This window comes from Hemicordylus capensis, chromosome 6, assembly GCF_027244095.1.
Source record: "Hemicordylus capensis ecotype Gifberg chromosome 6, rHemCap1.1.pri, whole genome shotgun sequence".
Classification (NCBI taxonomy): domain Eukaryota; kingdom Metazoa; phylum Chordata; class Lepidosauria; order Squamata; family Cordylidae; genus Hemicordylus; species Hemicordylus capensis.
Genome location: NC_069662.1, coordinates 144,037,209 through 144,060,300, shown reverse-complemented (window position 1 = coordinate 144,060,300; position 23,092 = coordinate 144,037,209). Strand labels below are relative to the sequence as shown.

The following is a 23,092-nucleotide window of genomic DNA, read 5'->3' as shown; positions in this document are numbered from 1 at the left end:
GCCACTGTAGAAAACAGGCCTTTGGTCTGATGCAGCAGGAATGTTCTTATACTAGTCCTAACACTGTGTGTGAGAGTGTGGATATGGTGTTTGGTTACTATTGATTGTTGTTGTTTTTAGCCCTGACTTCCATTTTAATATTGTGAGAATGCTACTCACAAGCCGTGTTCTCTCTAATTTTTTTCAACTGTTTGCAGAATGAGTTTTGTTTTGGGCAGGAGTATCAAGGCAGTGTGCGCGCACATGCATTCAGAGTGGGGCCTTCCTGATTCAACCTGAGCAGGATCTAAAATTAAATGAACGGACATTATTAAAAAAAAACCCTTGTGAACGCAGGCAAGTGCGCACGCCTTAGAACACTGCTCACAAGGATCAATCAAGCTAACCTGGGACAGTTCGAATACATGAAATGGCACTGCTATATCTAAACTGGATAACTGTACTTCTTTGCAACTGTGAAACTAATTATTGGAGTCCAAGAGCGCTTTAGACTTGTTTTTCTTGAGTAGCAGTCCACCATGCAAGCTGCTTAGTGGGGAGTTTCAAAAACAGCTTGACATGCTGCTCTGTGTTTGTATGAGGGGGTGCAGTTCAAAAATTCCACTGTCTTAGTGCAAGTGCTTTTCATGAGCCCAAGCAGCTGTTTAGATTCTAGCTATAATCTGCGTGCACGAATTGCATGCATTGTTTGATTTATAGGTTAGGTTTTTAAAAGCATATGAAAAGTGCAAACTTTTTTGAGATTGCAAAATAATTCATCGTAGAAATTTAAATATGCCCATGTTAGAAATGGCTTTCAAGTTGCCAAGTTAGTTTTAAATAGCTTTCTGACAAAATAATTAATTATAATAATAATTTTTTTCATTATGTGTGTTTTGTTTCTGTTCTTTGTAGGCTACCTTCAGAATCTTTTAAATCTTTGTGGACAACACAGTTACAAGCAGTTCAGCAAGAAGGCGGTGGCTAGTTTCAGTTGTAGAGCTGCTCTGGTGTCTGTGTTGTAGTTTGCAGACTGAACCATGCCAGCTTTATCCACTGGATCTGGAGGTGACACCGGTATGTAAGTTTGAAACTACCTATTTCCTACAAACTTATAACTGTTAACTTTACCTACATATCACCCTGATCCAACTCTTTCTGCATGTAAAAATGACACTTAAGTACGACTGTTTGTACCAGAATGAGGATGGAGATGCACATCCAGATATCTATGCCATTGAAACCACCTGCATGAAGGTAGACTCCATTCATTCTTGGATGTGAGTTTGGAAGCGTATCTAATTTATACCTGTGGTTGCTAATCCAGCAAGTGATATACAGATGTATGCTGGCGTTTGCTTGTGGAGCGCCTCTGTTGGATTGGGGAATATATATATTTTATGAAAACAGTTAAGGATGGCAGAATAAGCTTTCTAGTATGCATTGAATGAAGAACCTGCATTTCCCTAATTTCAATATAGGAATACTGATAAGTAATAATTTATGATGTCATTACCTGCATGTACCTACAATTAATGCCATTTTATTCTACATAGCTAATAGCTTTTGTGAAGAAATCACAGCTTGTATGCATGTTATTGGCTGACATCCAGGTTAATGCTGCACATGCTGAAAGATGTTCTGCATGAGTAACAGGAATGCAATTTTTGCCTCTCTCTCCAGCCCACTGTGCTTCTTGAAAGTATGCCCCTGATGGTTGTGGGGCCCTTGGGGACATATTTGCAGGAGGCACAGGAGGCTACAAGGTAAGGAAAAATCGGCAAACTTCAGCCATCCCCATGTTGCACACGCAGAACACTTTTCTTTAGCATGCATGATCATTCTGAATGATCTATTTACAGGGTTAGTTCTCCCTTTATATCTTCCACAAGGTCATTGTGAATAGTGCTTTTACTTATACATGGCTAATTTTTGTCCTACACCTGGACTTTTTTCTAAGTTAGCAGATGTGTATGCGTTGGCTGGTGCAGTGCAGTTTAACAAATGCAAAATCATTTGTGTTTAGAAAAGCAAAACATGGATTAGATCCTAAACATTTGTGCTGTGACACTTGGCAGCCAGGAACCTTTTGCTTTCGGAAGGACCCCTTCCTCTCTCTTCACTTGCAGAAGGCGCTTCTAGGCACAGAGTACCAGAGTCCAAAAGCTTAGAAGTCTACCTCCTATCTTTTAGACAAAACCTGAAGAACATATTTGAAATATTGTTATGCTACCACTCTGGTAATCTGTGGCAATTAAAGCTGTAATCTTTTTATTTCCTATTGCTCAACACAGCTTCATTAAAAAAAAATAAATCCTGAACAGATAGGGGTTCTTTTCCAAGATCTTCTGAAATGAGTGTTAGAAAACATGAATTTGTGCTTAATCTTCTTAGACCTCTTGAGAACAAGCACAGATAGCACAGCTGTGCAATAGAACCCAAGTTCCAGAGATATGAGAGTTGTTTTCTTTTTTTAACTAATTAGGGATAAAGTGAGATAAACATTGGGCAGGCTCATGAATTTAGGTGGTGAGAGTCTCAAAGTCTCTTAGAATATTTAATGTGATATTCCCAAGCTGCTGTTGGCTCACAAAATTTGATAATGTACACAGTATACATTACTGAGCAGTTGTGTATGCAGCTGTATGTCACCTGTAAAAGTGATGCTTTCTGTTTAAAGTTATGGACAGTTTTCAGGATTATGTGAATACAGATGGTAAAAGGTTGTGAGAATATCATACATAGTATGTATGTGAATATTTTAGTGTTACTGTGCAATTTAATATATGCCTACTATACACACACTTCTATACAAAAGTCTCATATGTGTAACCACAAAAATGTGAGTGAACTTTCTGAGGCACTTAATATTGATGATCTTTATTGCATTGTACAGTAGCAATTGATGTCAGAATGCTGGTACCCTTGTTGCTGGATATTTAATCTTGTATTGCTGAAATGTTGCCTGAGCAAAACTGCAAGGTATACTTTAGTTGTGAAAAGAAGTAAGAAATAGCAAAGAACAACTGATTATTCTACCTTTTTCGAAGTGGAAAACTTAAAGGTCGGTGTGTTCTGTTTTATTAATACAGTAAAATTTTACAGTGTTGTTCTGGGCTTAGGTATATGTTCCTTAGTGTTTATTACCCCTTAGTTACAGTAAAAAAAAAATCTAAGTCTTAGCTTGGCATGATGGTTCAACATTCTGATGTAGTAAATTACTTAACAAATGAAGGCAAATGGGCATCTATTTGTCTTAATATTGATTAAAAATATTTGATATGATTACTGCGTTCTTGTAATATGTAAGAGTGATGGAACGCAGTGACCATATTTTTTTATCATTTAGCCCCACTTTATAGCTTCCACAGACTTGTTCTAATAATGAAGCTATGAAGGATATGACAAGAATGGTGATATTAAATTTCTCTAGACTAACAGTAAATTTTTCCACTCTGATGTCAAGAATGTTGAGCATCTGGACTCTGCAGTATGAGTGGTTTACCACGTGAGCACTTTCCCCAATTTCTTAGCCATTTATTCTCCTCCTAGGAACTAGCTGTCTTGTGTAGAAAATAATACTAACGGAAACTAGAATTGGAAAAAGTTGTGTGGTGTTCACTTTTCCATTATTTGTAAGAATTATTTTATTACAGTTTTGCAAGTCTTCTAAAAATTACTGTTATGACAATGTGTCCGTGTATTCAATAAGGTTAATACTGTTCAGGAAAACAGTATAACGGATGTACTGTAGACAATATTTACATGTCCATACTACAATAATTGGTACTAGATTTTTATCCTCAAGGGCCTCCTTTAAGGCACTTCACCTTGTGAAAGTACTTCCATGAATAACTTAGTCTTGAAAACGTCCAGCCATTCCTTCCCTCCCCCGCACCCCCGCCCAAGCCATCTGAAGGCTGTTGGATCAAGCTCTGTTAGGAATGTTGGATTGATCTAAATCTCAGTTCCAGAAATGGTAGATTTTTTTAGAAAATGTAGTAGTTCTTAAATTATTGTACAGTAGTCATTCTGTTAGCGAACTGGAAACTTCCTGAACCAAGGCATGGAATAAATCAAAACTGAGATGCAAGGTTCATTATTGCTTTGCTCTCCTGGTCAAGTACTTTTAAATAAGCATCTCGTCAAGTAAGATTAAACTTTTAATTCAACAGGTGTAATGGCATTTTTTGACTGGCATTTCAACAGATTTTAATCAAACTATAGATGGGTGTGTGGTGGAGGGGGGGGGCGGGATTCAACGAAGTGAAAAAACCCCTAGGTTTTTAAAACTGGGATATTACCCCTCTATTCCAACTGTAAAAAATGGCTTCTTGAAGGAGGAAAGCAAGATGATTTACTACTAATACTACCTTTTAATAATAAAAAACAACAACTTTGTTATCTGCCTCATAACAAATTGTTCTTTGTGCAACTGGCAACACAGCATTAAAACATACAATAAAAACACAACACCTGAAATCATAACAGACCAAAACCGGGCGGAGGTGTGTGTGTATATACAAATTTACCAAAAAAAGTAAAGTTGTTCTCTTGAGTTGGTGTCAACTCCAGGTGAACAAAAAGGTCTTTTACTTGGCGTATAAAAGAACAAAGTGATGAAGCCAAGCAAACCTCACTGGGGAGGCTATTCCATAAATGGGGTGCAACCACCAAAAAGGCCCTCTCCCTAGTAGCTACCTGCCTCACCTTGTTTGGCAGGGGCACCCGGAGGAGGGCCTCCAAAGATCTTAAGGTCTGGGTTAGGACATATGGGGCAAAGTGCTCTTTCAGGTAACTTGGTCCCAAGCCATTTAGGGCTTTAAAGGTTAAAACCAGCACTTTGAATTGAGCCTGGAAGTGTACTGGGAGCCAGTGCCTCTGATAAAGCTCAAAATGTCCAGTCCCAGTTAATAATCTTGCAGCCCTATTTTGTACCAGCTGCAGTTTCCGAGTCATTTTCAAAGGCCGCCTCATGTACAATGCATTGCAGTAATCTAAGCGAGAGGTTACTAGAGCATGAGTAACTGTGGCCAAGCTATCTCTGTCCAGGTGAAGTCGTAATTGGTGTATCAGCCGAAGCTGATAAAAGGCGCTCTGAGCCACAGAGGATATTTGAGCCTCTAGTGACAATGCTGGATCAATGAGCACTCCTGGACTGCCAACCTGGTCCTTCAGGGGGAGTGCAGCCACATCTAGAACAGGCTGAACATCATTCACCTGGGCAGAGGAACCACTGACCAACAGTACTTTTGTCTTGTCTAGATTGAGTCTCAGCTTATTCACCCTCATCCAGTCCATTACTGCATCCAGGCACTGCTTCAGGACAGTTATCGTTTCACCTGCATCTGATGAAAAAGAGTGATGCAACTGAGTGTCATCAACATGCTGATGACACCTCAGGTCAAATCTCCCGGAAGAAATCTCCAAGTGGTTTCATGTAGATGTTAAACAGCATAGGGGAAGCAATGGAACCCTGCAGAATCCCAAAGCATAACTGTCAAGGGGTTGAGCAGTAATACTGCAGCACCACCTTTTGGGAACGGGCCTCGAGGTAGGAATTAGAACCAAGCAGTGCCTCCCACACCCAACTCGGCCAGCCTATCGAAAAGGATACCATGGTTAATGGTATCGAGAGCCACTATGAGATCCAAGAGAATTAGGGTATATACTACCCAGTATATAACAAGGTATATAGAGGAGGACCTCAATATTCACAGGGGTTCTGTTCCCGGTTGCAATCGCAGATATGGAAACTGTGAATATCGAGTCATTAAGGGGCTATGGGATTGCAGGGGTTAGGTTCCTGGTTGTTGGTGAAATGATCAAAATTTACCGAAAATCAGCCAAATTTGGGGTTGGGGTGGGGGGAAGCTCCCTACCATGCTTTGCTGCCCCCCAAGTCACGCTGTGCCCTAGAATGTCCCCCAGTCGGACCCAAATCACCTGCTTTTAAAAAAATGGAGCCATTTTGAGGTTCCAAAACACAAAAGGTGGCCGGAAATTACCTCTGTGGTCACTTCCAACCACCTTCAACCCGCGGGCATGTGAGGTCGACATGGTTTTTCCCTTTTATCCTGTATATACCGAGGTTGGGTGTCTTCATCCTGATCGCTGATCCGCGCATAATAAATCGATCAATATTGAGGCCCTCCTGTACTAGTATACTTCTAGTACTATATTAAAACTGAAGGCCAATGTTTATAATAAACAAGTTCTAGTAAGAACTGATCTGCCTACTTTCCTTTCGCTATCCCTACAACTGGACTAAATTTTGTTCAAATTGAGGCTCACGGATTAGACCTCTTGCGCCTCATATGTTCACGTGTCCACCATCTTGGATCGGGGAGGATGGCATCATTACAGACTATACCATTGAGGTATCCCTGTGTGTCACTCACTGCAACTGTACCAAATTTGGTTCAAATCGGTTAGACAGTCCACAAGTTAGCCCACTTGTTCCTCAAATGTTCATGTGTCTGTCATTTTGGATTGGGGTAGGTAACATCATCACAAACTATGCCATTGAGGCATCCCTATGTGTCCCTAGAGGTGTCGCAAATTTAGTTCAGATCGGATAGTTGGTTCACAAGTTAGTCCACTTGCGCTTTATAAGTTTACGTGTCCGCCATCTTGATTCAGGGTGGATGACATCAACACAAACTATGCCATTGAAGTGTCCCTGTGTGTGACTCACTACAACCATTCCTAATTTGGTTCAAATCAGTTAAATGTTCCACAAGTTAGTCCACTTGTGTCTCAAACAGTCATGCATTTGCCATTGTGAATTGAGGTGGATTGTCAAAAACTACGCAGTTGAGGTGTCACAATGTGTCCCTACAACTGTACCTGATTTGGTTGATATTTGTCCAAGCATTGCAAAGTTGCCAGGCGGGGGACACACACACACACACACACACACACACACACACACACACACACACACGAAATGTCAGGTGATCTCATAAGCCTACTGGAAAGTAGGATTAAAAGCGTGTTTCTGGAGTTGCGTATTGAAATCTTTTAAGAAGAATGTTGAATAGCTAACATGATATTGTCCATGTGGTACACTTCAGCTGCTCTGTTGCTAGGCTGCTTGTGTGTTAGTGCAAAGTTATGTGGAACCTTTCATCAACGTACCCAGTTTCCCCAAAACTTTGGAAATTGGAGGTTCTGAACAGTGTTCTCTCTAATTTGTTTCATCTGTGTGCGGAATTAGATTTTTTGGGGGGCAGCAGTGTCAAGGCAGTGTGTGCGCACATACTTTCAGAGTAGGGCCTTCCTGATTCAACCTGAGCAGGATCTAAAATTAACTGAGTGGCCATCAAAAAACTTGTGATCGCGCACACATGCGCACATCTTAGAGGGAACACTGGTTCTGACTGAAGACAGACACGTATTGGAATTGCAGAAGCTGGTTAGTGCTATCTTTTGGGACCAGCTTCACTGGCCTGTCAAGTATTGTAATGAAATGATGAGGCAGTGTTTTGGGGAGGGGGATAAAACTTGCCAGTTTTACCTGGATTTTGGGATATTTGATTGATTGATTGCATTTCTAGACTGCCCCATCAAAATGCTCTGGGCAGTAAATCCTATTCATATACCGCCTGATAGATGTATCTTTTCTCTAGGCAGTGTACACAATTAATTAATTATTGCAAGAGTTTGAAGTAGTGTTGTATCAAGGGAACTCAGACACTCCACATTAATTTAAAAATGTACAACAGTTTTAAGTTTTTAAAATGATGCTGGGGAATGTATGTGGCTAGTTACTAGTGATATCAGAGAAGCAACAAATAGGTGCCTTTAATGCACAAATGCATTCCAGACACGGGGGCGGCCGGGGGGATTGGAAGTTCTAGTTATCGGAGAGAGGAAGATTAAGTATGAAATTGCCTTTAACTAGCTGTATCAATTTGTAGTTTGAGTCAATGAGAAACTGCAATTTTCTCACAGCAAAGAACTACATGGAAAAAATGTTTGGATACTCCTGCAACAGATCTCACTTGGAAAGTAGCTGCTGCATCATTACTGTTTACCCTTGTTTGGAAACAATGTAAAGCTATTACAGTGATATGGCTCAAAAATGCAGAAAGAAATAAGCAGTGCAATTCAACTGAAGTTTGATTACCTAGATCTGGGACTAAAAGGATTAGGTGTAGCATTGCTTGAGGCAAAATTCTCTTTTCTTAGGTTCTAAATCCTGCCACTCTGTAATTCTTGTCAAACAGGCTTTATTCTACACTGTTCCTAAAGGCTCATGCTAAATTCTTAGCTTAGGTTTTCATTCAGCTTAGTTTTTTGTAGTAGCAAGAAATTCAAAAAAATTGCTTTCTAGTATTTATACTGTAATTCTGCACCCAAAATAATGGGATGGGAGTATATCTGGAAAATTTAATTAATGTACGTGATAACTGTTGTCTCATAAGACATTTAGCATCTACTTGTTTGCTCAGAATCAATTAACTAATTTTAGTTAGTTGTATTTTTGTTCCACTTTTCAGCCAATGCTTCCAAAGTGAGTTAGAATATCAGTTAATTATGTTGTATTTGTGTATTGTGTAGTGGTTGAAAATGTCCTAGCTATTAGACTGACTGGACTTTTAAAACTGAAAGTGGCATCTAGGAATCTGAAATATCTGTTCAATCCTGGTAAAGGTAAAGTGTGCCGTCGAGTCGATTCCAACTCCTGGCGACCACAGAGCCCTATGGTTGTCTTTGGCAGAATACAGGAGGGGTTTACCATTGCCTCCTCATGTGCCATATGAGATGATGCCTTTCAGCATCTTCCTATATTGCTGCTGCCCCATATAGTACCAGCGGGGATTCAAACTGGCAACCTTCTGCTTGTTAGTTAAGCATTTCCCCATTGCACCACTTAAGGTGACTACCTAGAATTTAATGTTAAACGTTTAGCTTTTAACAAAACTGAAAAGGTGTTATCTTCATATACAATGTTTTTTGTTGACTTAAAGATAATACTTTTTAAAATTTTAAACAGATTGGCCAAGCTTTGTATAACCTCTAAAACTGAGTTAAAAATTTTGTAATTTGCCCCCCACAGTAAGTGAAGATAAATAGATGTCAGAAGTCCACTAAGTGCTGACATGAATGGGAAAGAAGTAGCCTAATGCTGTTCAACTCAGACTAGCTGCTATAGGACACACTACCTGCTTAGACAGTCCTAGTCAGAAATCCCCTAGCTACAGTTTCATGTGTGTGCACCATTTTGAAGTGTAAAATATACCACTGGTATGACTCAACTGGAATGTGTAGTAATCCACATTTTGAAAAGCTTTGGAGGGCCTTATTCACCTTTTTTCAGGGAGGAAAGGAAATACAACACACACACACACACACACACACACACACACATATAATGTTTTGTATTTTGCATCTTTTCCAGTCCCCTTCCCGAGCCAGCACTGGTTGGGGGGGAGATGAAAAAAGAAAGGCGAGATAGAGCGGAAGAGAAAGAGGGAGAGCGGGAGGGAGGCAGGGAAGAGGAGAAGGGTTACACACCGTTGCACCAGTAGATGTGGGTAGATCAGAAGGGTTTTTATTCTAAGATTATTTCGAGGAAGTTGTCCCAGGATTCTGGCCATTTATCCAATTTATCTCCTTTTATGAGGGCCCATTTTTCATGTGCTGCTAACTCAAGCAGGCCATGCATCCAATCCTCACTCCTAGGGGGATTGGGAGATTTCCATTTCCACAATATTAATCTCTTAGCTACCTGTCAGCTTCTCCATAGCCATTGTTTAGAACTGGATTTTAGTCCTCAGTCAGTTGGGATATACCCCAATACTATATGCAGGTCCTTCAGTGCAAGAGATGAACCCATTACTAAATTAATTCACACAATAATGTCCCTCCACAAGCCTTGCACCATGGGACAGTCCCAGCACATTTTCCACCAGTTTCATTTACCACCGGAAAGTGCCTGGCAGTATATGCAATTGAAACATAGTATATTTGCTCAGTTTGGACCAGACGTCCTACGAGCCCCAGCGACTCCAGATATAATAGTGCATCCCATTAAGATATCCTCTCTCCCAAAACTAAATAAATACCTATATGCTTTTGTGCATGGAGACATGGACCCTGGATTGGATTTATTTCGGGACAAATGGAACCAGGAACTTACAGATAAAGTGTCACTAGCGCAATGGCAAGGTATTGTTTAGGTAGTGTTAAATGCAGCTCAGTGGACTTTTCTTAAATGGCGCCTAATCCAACAGAAGATTATTTTCAGGGCCTATTAGAGCCCTCTACATCTTAAGCAATTAAAAATGCCCTCAAATAGTATGCTGGAGATATAACATATTTCTAACATTTGCACTGGTTATCTGGGATGAATGGTGCTACTGAGGGTATGCTTACACTATATATTTTAATTAGTTCAAAAGGCACTCCCTCTCCCCAGGAATCCATGGATTGCTTAGCAGAGCTACGGATCTCTTAGGTTCCCAGGATTATTTTGGAGTCATGGTGGTTAAACTAGTATAATGCAGGTGTGAATTCCAAACTGTGTTATCCCTGTATTGCATAGGGATGTGTAAAACATTTCAACTTGAAATGGGTTGTTTCAAGTGTCTTGAGCTTAAAAAAACCCCACCCTTTAAATAAAAGGACTTTTTCAATCTTGGAACAGAACATCCCTGTTTCGAATCGAAACATTTCGACATTTCAAGCTCCATTTTGAGGTCTGTTTTTTCCATTGCTGATTGGTTTTCTGGCACTGGCTTCTGATTGGCATGCAATCTCTTTGCTTCTTAGTTGGCTTGTTAGCATACAAATCAAGTGTTGTCATGGGCAACTGTGCCCCCATTGGCTGGGAGGGGGGAGTCCATTGCAAATTGCAATGCAAAGCGTGTGTGTGCACTCTGGGTGCAGCTTGTTCCGGCCATAGGGAACAATGGGGAAACTCAAAACACCTCACTATTCCCTACCAGGGACAGCAAAGTGTGTTGTGTGGATCCTATGGGTGTTTGAGGATCCTATAAAGTTCCTATGGGTGTTTGGGGGAATGGTTAAAAATTGGTTAAAAATCACCCACTTGCCCATTTCTTTTGTGGGTTGGGTGGGAGGTAGCACCCATCATGCCCTACCACACATTCCACTTTGGTGTCCCTAGGAACTACCCATGGGGAACAATGGGGTGTTTTGAGTTTCCCTATTGTTCACTATGGCTGAAACACGTTTTGAGGTTTGTTCCATCAAAACAACTGGTTCGACCGCTGTTCCGATTAAATGTTTCAGCCATCTGCATTTTGTTGCAAGCTCAAAACAAAATACAAAATCCGTTTGGTGCACATCCCTAGGATTTCGGCTTCGTCCTTGAGTCGAAGAAGAAATAGCTTGTCTAAGGTGAGTTAATGGCAGAGGTGAGAATCGAATTGGAGAAGTCTCGATTTGCAGGTCAGCCTCTTAGCTGTGACACTATACCAGCTCTCTTCTACACAAGCAGAGGAAGAGAAGTTATATGGTTCATTCTATTGAACCAAGATCATTGTATCTGAACTGAGCTACTGTCTTGTCTTCATAAAGTAGTCAATAAGTAGAGTCAAATGATCTCCCCTCTTGCTTAACTCTGTTCAGCTCCTCCTGTGGTTCTGATTTTACTAGCTGAAAATAGAAGCTCTGGGGCACATTAAAAGTACAAAAACAGATCTATGAAAAATGGAAGGGTCTCTTCAACATCATGGCTATAAGGAAATGGTTACAATTAACTTAGAGGAAATGTGCAGTTACTGCAGACAGTTGATTGACGTGTTTTAATATTTAAACTTAAACCTTTGAAAGAAATGGGACAGAAAGATACTTGATTTTCTCTAAGTCATTTCCATTTAAAAAAACCATTCCCAGTGTTTGCTTTTGTCTTCCTTGCTACTTTGAATAGAAAAGTGGATGCCGCACTGTCAGTTTGATGCAAGAGTAGCTTCTTCTCATGTCAATGAATGCTTTGATAACATGTATTGGTATGCTGAAACCATGCAGTCATATGTACATTTTACCACCTGGTGCTTTGCTTTTATAAATCCAACGGCTAAAGTAAGAGCTCAGCATTGAACTTATGACCTTTGAGCATAAATGCAACCTCTGATACAAGCCATTATTTAGTGCTAGTGCAATACTTCTACTACCTTGGGGGGAAATGTAGGGATTTGAGCTCTAGCCTATGAAATACTACAAACAAGAATACTGTAGTTTTTAAAGAAAGGGAGAGATGTACATCCCCCGCCCCCATAGAAAATTGTGTCTGGAAAGAACGTTTCCCACTCCCCACCCCCACACACACTGCATGCTTTGCTAAGCAGTGTCAGCAAAGAGGGGAAAACAATCAGTTCCCAAAGGTGCTGTATTTAATTCTAGAAACAGCATCTGATACCTCTAAAGATTGTGCAACAATGTTGACTTAAAACACAGAAACTGTATATTTTAAGGAGATCATTATCACATTGATAGTCTGCTTGGTTTAAACACACCAGCACCTATTGTATCTTGGAAAGCTGATCTTGTGATGAACACTTAACCAGATCATTGACATGTTTTACTCAGAAACAAGTGAGTTCAGTGGAAATGTGTTCAGGATTACAGCAGTAGAAGAAAAATAATAGTAGGGGTCATGCATAATCCAGGAGGCTATCAGTGTTTGTAGAGATCATGACAGGGAGAGAGGGTTTTTAAATCTGCTGTACCCTATAAAATCCCATTGGAAATATTAAAGCATTTATGCTATGAACTGATACCTTATTATGCCAGGTTACCTCCCTAGAGAAGGTTGCTGCAAATCGTGTTGCGTTTCTTGGACAGCAGCATGATAGATAGTTTTATGCTGCAAGCTACTGTGAAAACACTGTGCTACTGTCTGCCCCTGGGAAATGGCTGTGAGATGTGCCACAAATAACTGGGAGTAGCCGTTGCTTTAATCCCCGTAGAGAAGCTGCGATAAATCCTTTGTCCTTGCACACTCACTAACAAAATGTAGCTGAAACATTTAAGGCTTTTGTTCAACAGTTGATAGCTGAATAGCTTGCAGTGAAGTTTTATTCTGCTGTGCATCTATTACACCCAAGATCGTTTTAAAAAGCAGTGTATTGGTGAGAAATATTTAGAGAAACCGCAAACTCTTTTTAATGGACCACCCTATCCATTTTCTGTTCTTATAAGGATGTTTTTCCTATTCATGACTCATTTCACTCTAACATCAAGGGAAATGGAATAACGATTAAGCAAAGGAATGTGTGTGTTTCTGGGTTTTGTCCCTTTCCAAAAAGCTTTATGAATTCTTGGTACAGTGTTAAGTAAATATATTGCTACAGAAGCTTTAGCAACTGTTAATAAAGTAAAAAGTACCCTGCTAGTAACGTTGTTTTTTTAAAACAAAATCTGTCTCTGGTTCTTCGACGTTTGGCTACTTTCAAGGCCACGACTGGCTTAATATTATGTGGTGCAGGCAACAGGTTACACAGGAGGGTTAAGTGAAATTAATGAGATCACCCTTAGCTTTCACTTTGTGTTTTATTTTCACTTTATAGGTTTGTATGAGCTGCTGGCTTCATTGCCAGCCCAGCTGCAGCCCCATGTGGACAGCCAGGAAGACCTGACCTTCCTCTGGGATATGTTTGGTGAAAAAAGCCTTCATTCACTGGTAAAGGTAAACCACACTTTAAATGATCATTCTCTTTGAGAAGCGCTTATGGAAAAACATTCTGAGCAGTCCCTAGTAAACCAGGAATCAAACTGTTACTCAGTGAAAACAAAACAGCCTTGTTTCAACCTTCTGCTTCTGTGAGGAATGGAAGTTGTTAAAGGATTCTACCAAAAATACAGAGATGATTTCATTTAATAGTGATGTTTTGGCAGTATACACTAATGTAACAAACACATGATGTTTGCCCTTGTTTAGAATGAGGTAGCACGAAATAGTAGCAAGAAATCTGAAACTCCTTCATGGTCAACATTCAAGGCCTGGAGTTTAGCTTAAACAAACAAATGTTCACAGCAAAAATTAGATGGGATATATTTTTGAGGTAAAGGATGGCAACAGTTCAGTAGCCACATTAATTTAAAATAATTTCCTTTAACAAAGTCAACTGAAATTCTAGTAAGACTCTTTAATTGGCTAGCATCCATTGAAAATTGTGTTCAGCATATATTTATATTGAAGTAGATCACAAATATAAAAAACTTGGGAGAGCAATTCATGGATGTGTCCAGTGAAAAATGGTAGGTATTCATGTATATAGCAGTTTCTAATTTGCAAAATGCTTTACAGTTTATTGCATTTGTCTTTGCAATCACGCCGGTAGTCGTATGATTTTATTTATGGGAGAGCTAAGGTTGAGAGGACTTGCCCAAGCTGGTTCTGGACTGGAGAGGGAGGACTGGATGGGGAAATGAGGAAACTCACTGAGTGTGTAGCTACTTTTGGAAACCTAACGGAAATGGCCAGGACCACCTTCTTACAACTCCACGTGATCAGGTAGCTCGCCCTTTTCTGTTAGGTGGCAAAATGCTGTCATTAAGCATCCTTCACTTAGAGGCCCAATGAATACAGGTGAAACTCGGAAAATTAGAATATCGTGCAAAAGTCCATTAATTTCAGTAATGCAAATTAAAAGGTGAAACTGATATATGAGACAGACGCATTACATGCAAAGCGAGATAAGTCAAGCCTTAATTTGTTATAATTGTGATGATCATGGCGTACAGCTCATGAAAACCCCAAATCCACAATCTCAGAAAATTAGAATATTACATGGAACCAAGAAGACAAGGATTGAAGAATAGAACAATATCGGACCTCTGAAAAGTATAAGCATGCATATGTATTCAGTACTTGGTTTGGGCCCCTTCTGCAGCAATTACTGCCTCAGTGCGGCGTGGCATGGATGCTATCAGCCTGTGGCACTGGTGAGGTATTATGGAAGACCAGGATGCTTCATTAGCGGCCTTCAGCAATTCTGCATTGTTTGTTCTCATGTCTCTCATCCTTCTCTTGGCAATGCCCCATAGATTCTCTATGGGGTCAGGTCAGGCGAGTTTGCTGGCCAATCAAGCACAGTACACTGTATACTTTTCAGAGGTCCGATATTGTTCTATTCTTCAATCCTTGTCTTCTTGGTTCCATGTAATATTCTAATTTTCTGAGATTGTGGATTTGGGGTTTTCATGAGCTGTACGCCATGATCATCACAATTATAACAAATTAAGGCTTGACTTATCTCGCTTTGCATGTAATGCGTCTGTCTCATATATCAGTTTCACCTTTTAATTTGCATTACTGAAATTAATGGACTTTTGCACGATATTCTAATTTTCCGAGTTTCACCTGTATATGTTGTGAGGCATGTGTGGAAGATGGTTGGTATAAATGTTTACAACCTTCAGCTGGTATAAATTATGATGGCCACTTGTTTTAATTGGAGCATCTTACGACAGTGCACTAGTGTCTACACTGGTTCTTTGGGGTTTTTTGAGGGGTGGGGTAGTTTGCACCAAAATTCATGATGCTGGCTTTCACCTATAATGGCCACACAAGATGATGATGATGATGATTTTGCTTTTTGACAAAGTTTTCAAAGTGGTTTACATAGAAAATATCGCCTTTTGCTTGGCAGCCTCAAGGCAAGGTACAGCATATAAAACATAATAGAAGCTTCATATAAAAGCGTCAAACCACAGTCTCAGAAACAGTAAGAGCAAAGAATAGTTCATAATAAATAACAGAGATAAAGAAATTTAAAAACAGACAAATACAAACCATCCTACTTTCCAAAAGCCCATGTAAAAAGGAGAGTTTTCAGATGTGTATGAAATACCAGGAGTGAGGAAATGAGCGTACCTCCTTCAAGAGGGCATTCTATATTTTGGAGGTGACAACTGAGAGCCTTGTTCTTTGTGCACAACAGCCAGGCCTCAACCGAGTTCAGCATAATAAGCAGTCCCACCCGCCGCTGCCCCTTTAAAGTGATTCTCTTCATTTGGGAGCAGGCGATCCTGATATGCAATTCTTTAAAGGTGATAACCAACACCTTGAATTGAACCTGGAAACAGCTTGGTGCAGCTTTCTTAAAATAAGGGTGATATTATCATCCCAGGCAGCACCTGATAGTCTCGACCAGGTCCTTTTCTGGGTCGGGGCGGGCAGTTATGTGAAGTCCCTCCATATGGGGGAGAGGGCTCATGCAAAAGATGGATTAGCATGTGGGATAAAAACAGATGGATCATTTTCATCTAAGGCAGTAAAACGAATTTGTTAACTCTTGATCCTGTAGTTGTATTTTATTTCAGTATTTTGGGTTTGCTCACACACACAGTGTACTGGGCTATTGACTTGAATAGACAATGGTGGTTCTGTTGTTTGACCTGCACATACAATCGACATGTTACTATCCATATAAATGGTGTACAAAAAGATTATGCGCATATCTAGCTTTCCCCCACCTCTGAACTGAGAAAAAGATTTACATTGACACAGAATGCAGTGGCAAACGTACAGTGTAGTGTGCTGCTCATGGAAGAGGCACACGCGCCTTCCAGCTCAGCCAGGAGCTTGTCCTCACACTGAGTGGCAGCGGGTGCTGTTGCATGCACACTAAGCTTTGTGTCATTGCCGCTGCACTGTCACTGCCATTGAGAATAAGATGCCCATATAAGTGCAGCAGCGATGACACACACCTTAGTGTGCATGCAACAGCCCCTGCTGCCGCTCACTGTGAGGATGGGCTCTTGACTGAGGCAGAAGATGGGTGTGCACATCCTCTTTTCATGGGTGGCGCACTACATTGTATGTTAGCCGGTGGGAAGAAAGTGGCATGGGGGAGCTGGTCTTACTACTGCATTTTGTACTAGCTGCAGTTTCAAGGGCAGCCCTACATAGAGTGGATTGCAGTTGTCCAAATGCAACATGTCTGAGGCATGGGTGACCGTGGCCATATTTGTCTTTTTTTAGTACCAAGATGCTCTAGACCAGTGTTTCTCAATGTTTTTGGAGTCATGGACTGGTACAGTCTTTGTGCGCAGTTCCCCAGACCAGCAGTTAGTAAAGGGGTACCCCCCTTGCCCCCACCCCCAGGCACCCCCAAAACAATTTCAAGCCGGGGTGGGTGGGTGCGGACACCGCTGTTGGGAGCTCTCCAGAGCTCATTTCTAGGCAGGCAGCCCTCGCTGCTGGGATAACACTCATTTAGCTTCCTCGAAATTAACGTTATCCCAGCAGCGAGGGCTGCCTGCCTAGAAATGAGCTCTGGAGAGCTCACAGCAGCAGTGGCCCCCACTGGCTTGAAACTGTTTTGTGGGGGGATTAATTACTCATGGACCAGCATAGACCGGCACTCAACTCCTCACGGACCGGCACTGGTCCACGGACCGGTGGTTGAGAAACACTAATCTAGACCGCTGCTTTTCAAAATATGGGCCACAACCCATTACTGAGTCACAAGATATTAGGTACTGAGTCCCTTTCTAATGAAAAGATTTCTGAACTCCCAAATTGGTTAAATGTTAAGTCGTTTAAATAACATGTTTTGCCCTACTGTGTGTGTGCTCTTTTTAAAAATGAAATCTCTGAGAATGAATTATTCTTTTGGGTTGTGGGATAAGTGATTGCCTTATTATTTATTTATTAGATTTGTATACCGCCCTTCCAAAATGGCTCAAGGCGGTTTACAGCACTATAAAAATAATTAACAGTTAAAATCAAACTATAAAAACAGAATAAAACCAATTAAACAATTCAAACAGCTAAAAAACCCTGAAAACCAGGACAGCAATCTATATATTACATTCTGTTAGCTGGTATGCGTGTCCTGGATTTGGCGGCGGAACTCTTGCAACACATTGTGAGAGCTCCCCGCCTTGGGCGAGAGTTGCGGGCAAGAGAAAATGGCGGCAGGCCACAAAATGGCCTGAGGAGGCGGCCTCAGCTGACCACTGGGAGGTGGGACGGCCTGGCTAGGCCATCTCGAGTGCGGCAGCCTTGCCTGGCTGCTGGGAGCAAGAGGCAGCGGCGGGATGGCCAGGCACAGGCAAAGGGAGAGGAGGTGCCAGCGAGAAGGCAAGGGGGCGGGGAAGCGAGTGGGGCAGCCTGAGGCGGGAGGGAAATGGGGGGTGGGACTCCCCAGTTCACCACCTGGGAGGAAGAACGGTGGTGGTGGGGCCCTTTTCGCTCCTCTGCCGTTCGGTAAGAAGGACCTGGCTGTGGCGGTGGTGAGGTCCAGCTGGAAGTTGCTTAGTGAGGGTGGGGGTATGGGGCAGAGAGGAGAGGAAGTGGAAGGGGAGGGAGAGCAAGAGAGAATGGGGCAGGAAGGAGGGGGAGAGGGGCAAGGGAGATGGGGCAGGGGAGAGGGGCGGGAGGGGGTGGAGGCAAGAGAGAATGGGGGAGTGGGCGGGAGGGGGGCAAGAAAGAGTGGGGCAGGAGGGGGGGAACAGCTGGCCTCAAAGAGCACTCAGATGCTCTCTGTGGGTTGGCTAGTTTAAAACAATTTAAAACAGTTTGTCAATCATTTAAAAACCCTGGAAGGCCAGGCCAAAGGGCTCTCCTGAAGGACAGTAATGATCTCAAATTACGAATTTCTGCCGGGAGTGCATTCCACAGGAGCAGCTACAGAGAAGGCCTGCCTCTGTGTCTTCAAACCGGTGGCAACTGGACAAACCGGTGCAGTTTGTGCACCAGACAAACCGGTGCAGTTTGTGCACCAGACAAACCGGTGGCAACTGGAGACAGACCTCCTCAGATGACCTTAACGTGTGGTGGGGATCATGTAGCTCTCTAAGATAACTCAGACCTAAGCTGTTGAACTGGGTATGAGAAAAAAATGTTTGAGAATCTCTGCCTTAGACTGCCTCCATTTCTGTGTTCCATGATGATCTAATGTCAGTGAAGTGCATCCTTCTGATGATACTGTCATTGTGCCAAAGCAAGCATAAAAGGAGCAGTCCCTCTCTCTCATGGTGTATGGCTTGGTGCTTTCTCTTTGTCCTTTTGAGACAGAAAACCTTCCACATCTATGGTTCCATATAATGATTATATTATGTGGTTTAGAATCTGTTTTTAAAGAGACATCAGGGAATCTTTTCAAGTCTGATTTTTCTTGGAATTGCATGTGATCCCTGAAGGAAAGAATGGGCAGGAATTTAATAGCACATTTCAGTTGCTAAACTAATCCTGATAGGCATGGGGCAAAAATCCAGTCTCAATCCTACACATGATTAAGCTTACTTCCAGTCACCAAGAAACTAAAGTCGTTTGAGGAGGAGGCAGTTCCTTGCCAAATATTAATCATTTTACAAGACCGAAGTAAACTACACTGTGCATTAAGTCCATGAACTTGTTACATTTGTGGACATTACCTCAGCAGCTCTGTGAAAGTGGCAACATAGCTTCTGGTTGTATTTATATTGGGCACCATAAAATAGGGCTTGTAGATACTTTTCAGGAGTAGCAGGAAAACATTCAAGCCAAGCTAGAATCCTTCTTATGAACTATGCATACTTTCCTTAAGTTCCTTTCTGCATAGATTTGGTGCATTTTACAGGACAACTAATACATCTATTGAAGTGTATTATTTCATCCCACTATTTCAGATGAAATCAACTGCAGTGTGCTGAACCTCAGCAGCTATTAACATAGTCTGGAAGCTGCAATAGGTACAGAATGCAGCAGCCAGATTGGTCTCTGGGACAACACGAAGGGACCATATAACACTGGTTTTGAAAGAACTGCACTGGCTGCCGATATGTTTCTGGGTGAAGTACAAAGTGCTGGTTATTACCTATAAAGCCTTTAATGGCTTGGGTCCAGGCTGTTTAAGAGAGCGCCTCCTTTGTCATGAACCCTGCTGCCTTTTACAATCTTCTGGAGAGGTCCGGTTACGATTGCCACCAGCTCATTTGGTGGCCACCCAGGACCAGGCTTTCTCTGTGGTTGCCCCTGGGCTTTGGAATATGCTCCCTGCTGAAATAAGAGCATCTTTCTCTCTGTTTGTTTTCAGGAAGACCCTCAAGGCAATCCTGTTCTCACAAGCTTTTAATTAGAATTAATTTTAATAACTGTTTTATACTATTGTTTTGTTGTGTCTTATGTATTTTATTCAGTGTTGATTTTTAATATTTTAAATCTTGTACACCACCTAGTTTGAAGAGTGCTCTTGATAAGCTAAACTTGTTTTCGTATAGCAGTTCGTAAGAAGATAAATCCTTGCTGGATTAGTATGAAGGCAATAGCATGTCTGCAATATTGCTTCTTAATTTTTTCAGTAGCTTTATGTCTGTCAGGCACTGATAGACTGATCCTCTGTGAACCTGAAGTTCCTTTTTATAAAGCCAGCAGCCATGCCCACAGCTGGTTGCAGTGAATCCCCCATGGTTATGTGGCATGTGAAGAAGTACTTGCTTTATTTGTCCTGAATCTGCTGCTAATCAGTTTGATTGGGTGCCAGTAAATTCTAGAAATATATGAGAGAGAGAGGGGGGGGGGAGTTTACTTCTGTCTGCTTTGTCTATTTCATGCACATTTTTTTAAAAACAAATTATATTATGCCCCCCAACATAAGAACAGCCCTGCTGGATCAGGCCCAAGACCCATATAGTCCAGCATCCTGTTTCACACAGTGGCCCACCAAATGCCGCTGGAAGCCCACAGGCAGGAGCTGAGGGCATGCCCTCCCTCCTGCTGTTATTCCCCTGCAACTGGTACTCAGAGGAATCCTGCCTCTGAGGCTAGAGATGGCTTAGACTAGTAACCACTGATAGGCTTCTCCTCCATGAAGTTATCCAAACCCCTCTTAAAGCCATCCAGGTTGTTGGCTCTCACCACATCTTGTGACGACAGCCAACAATCACAATAATAAGAATTATTATGCACTGTGTGAAAAAGTACTTCCGTTTGTTGGGCCTAAATTTCCTGGCAGTTTCATGGGATGAGCCCTGGTTCTAGTGTTATGTAAGAGGGAGAAGAACTTCTCTCTATCCACTTTCTCCACACCATGCACGATTTTATAGACCTCTGTCATATTTTCCCACAGTCGTCTTTTTTCTAAACTAAAAAGCCCCAAGTGTTGTAGCCTTGCCTCAGAAGAGTTGAGGACATGCCCTCTCTTGCTGTTACTCCCCTGCAACCTCTTCATATAATTTCTCTCTCTACATTAAGACTTCAGACATTCTATCGTCCTCATAGCGGAAGTGCTGTAACGCCTCATTCTTCTTGGTTGCCCCATTTCTGTGCCTTTCCCAGCTCTTTTCTGCTCCTTTTCCAGGTCAGAAGTGTGTGCAGTATTCCAAATGCAGCCATGGAGAGACTGGTAGTTTGCCTTTCACTCGCTAGCAGGACATTTGCTTCTTTGCCACTGATGCAGGGACAACTCCCCCATGTGGTGAGTTGTGCCATGGGGTGGCAAGTGCAGGGTGTTGCTTGCCTGCCTGTTGCTGCTGCCATTCACACCTCACCTTCATGGCTACCCCCGTAGCTTTTGGTGTTCCCCCTCCCAGCCCTGCCTCCCCATGCCAGAGAGCAGCACGGACCTGACTTCATGCACACTGCCTGCCTAATACAATAAGCAGCGATGCATGCCAGTCCTAAGAGACAGTGCATGCCGTGCCCAGAAGGTGAAGTAGAAGATGGGTGGCATCAGTGCTGGCCTCTGGCCCTGCATCAGAGCTGATGTTGCCCACCTTCTCCTTTGCCTTCTGGGCGCCATGTGCACACACTCTCTCCTGGGGCCTGCATCTGCTGCCGCTTTCTGTATTAGACCAGCAGTGTGTGTGCATCTCAGTTCACCAGCCCCGGTCTCCCTCTTCTAGCATCAGCAGTAGCAGCAGTTCAAACACCTTTAAAATGGTAACTGCAGTGCAGGCCCCATCTCTCATCACCGTTTTGAAAGGCTGAACTTCTATTACTCTTCAGGTTAACTTCATTTTATAATATCTAGAAGGAAAAATAGACATGATCAAAGAATTGGGATTTCTGTGTGCTTATCAGTAATTTGATTTTGTCAAAAAAAGGCATGTTCCCCTCTGGAACGTTGCTATTAAAGGTTGAAAGGTTCTTCATTACTTTTTCATTTGGCTGCCTTTACTATTGTTCTTTGGAACTCTCCCAGCAGCAGTTTGGGAGCTGCTTTAAACTACAACTGGTCCCAAAATATTTTTTCTGGTTTTCAAACATTTCTACCGCTGATGAATTCCTTAGTTTCAGGGGGATTGCCAAAAATATTTCACACAACCGTCTGATTTCCATAAACCAATTATTACTCAAAGTTCCTTAGTCCGTTTCTTCTGATTTGCCTCTGATTATATCTGTGTGGTGTTCAATACAAATCTTCATGTGCTGTGCTTTATTAGCTGAAAACAGTCAACTTTATAGTTCCATAAAACAAAACAATGTTTTTGGGTAAGTAGCAGATAAAAGGCGGAGTGGGTGGGAGGGAGAGGTAGATGATTGTTGGGGGTAGGGGTTGACTCATAAAAAGGCTATTTTTAAAAAGTCTAAATGACATTTTATATGTATTTCTAAGGTTGTACAATATAAAGAACACAAGCATTTGAATACCTCTTATGAAGTGGTAAGAAAAATTGTGTCCTATTTTTCATCTCTATGATGATGTTGGATTTCCTAGAGGTAATAAAAATTTGGCTGGAATAGCTTTTACATGCAAGGTATGAAATAGGGGGAAGAAGACAGAAGGAGAACAGCTTGGGTGGGGCACTGACTGACTGCTGTCTTTGCCCCTGCCCCACCTTTCCTCAGGTGTGTGTAACATCTCCTTGGGCTGCTGCTGGGGCTTTGGCTGCTGCTGCTGCTATATAGGGCAGGCTAGCCCAAGGGCCTGGGGGAAGAAGACAGAAGGAGAACAGCTTGGGTGGGGCACTGACTGACTGCTGTCTTTGCCCCTGCCCCACCTTTCCTCAGGTGTGTGTAACATCTCCTTGGGCTGCTGCTGGGGCTTTGGCTGCTGCTGCTGCTATATAGGGCAGGCTAGCCCAAGGGCCTGGGGGAAGAAGACAGAAGGAGAACAGCTTGGGTGGGGCACTGACTGACTGCTGTCTTTGCCCCTGCCCCACCTTTCCTCAGGTGTGGTAACATCTCCTTGGGCTGCTGCTGGGGCTT

The 23,092-nt window shown here is 42.1% G+C and overlaps 1 protein-coding gene across 9 annotated transcripts in view; it reads left to right on the top strand.

Annotated features, from left to right (window-relative positions):
• Positions 1–23,092, top strand: part of MPP7 (MAGUK p55 scaffold protein 7) — a 151,699-nt gene that overhangs the window by 37,783 nt on the left and 90,824 nt on the right. For 6 of the 9 annotated variants that reach the window (XM_053262886.1, XM_053262879.1, XM_053262883.1 and 3 more), the window contains 2 exons: positions 895–1,056; positions 13,521–13,639. In XM_053262886.1, coding sequence (XP_053118861.1) covers positions 1,020–1,056; positions 13,521–13,639 — 156 coding nt within the window. In that variant the 5' untranslated portion in view covers positions 895–1,019. Of the gene's footprint in view, positions 1–894; positions 1,061–13,520; positions 13,640–23,092 lie in introns of all 9 variants that reach the window. The other 3 variants (XM_053262885.1, XM_053262888.1, XM_053262887.1) reach the window with 3 other exon arrangements.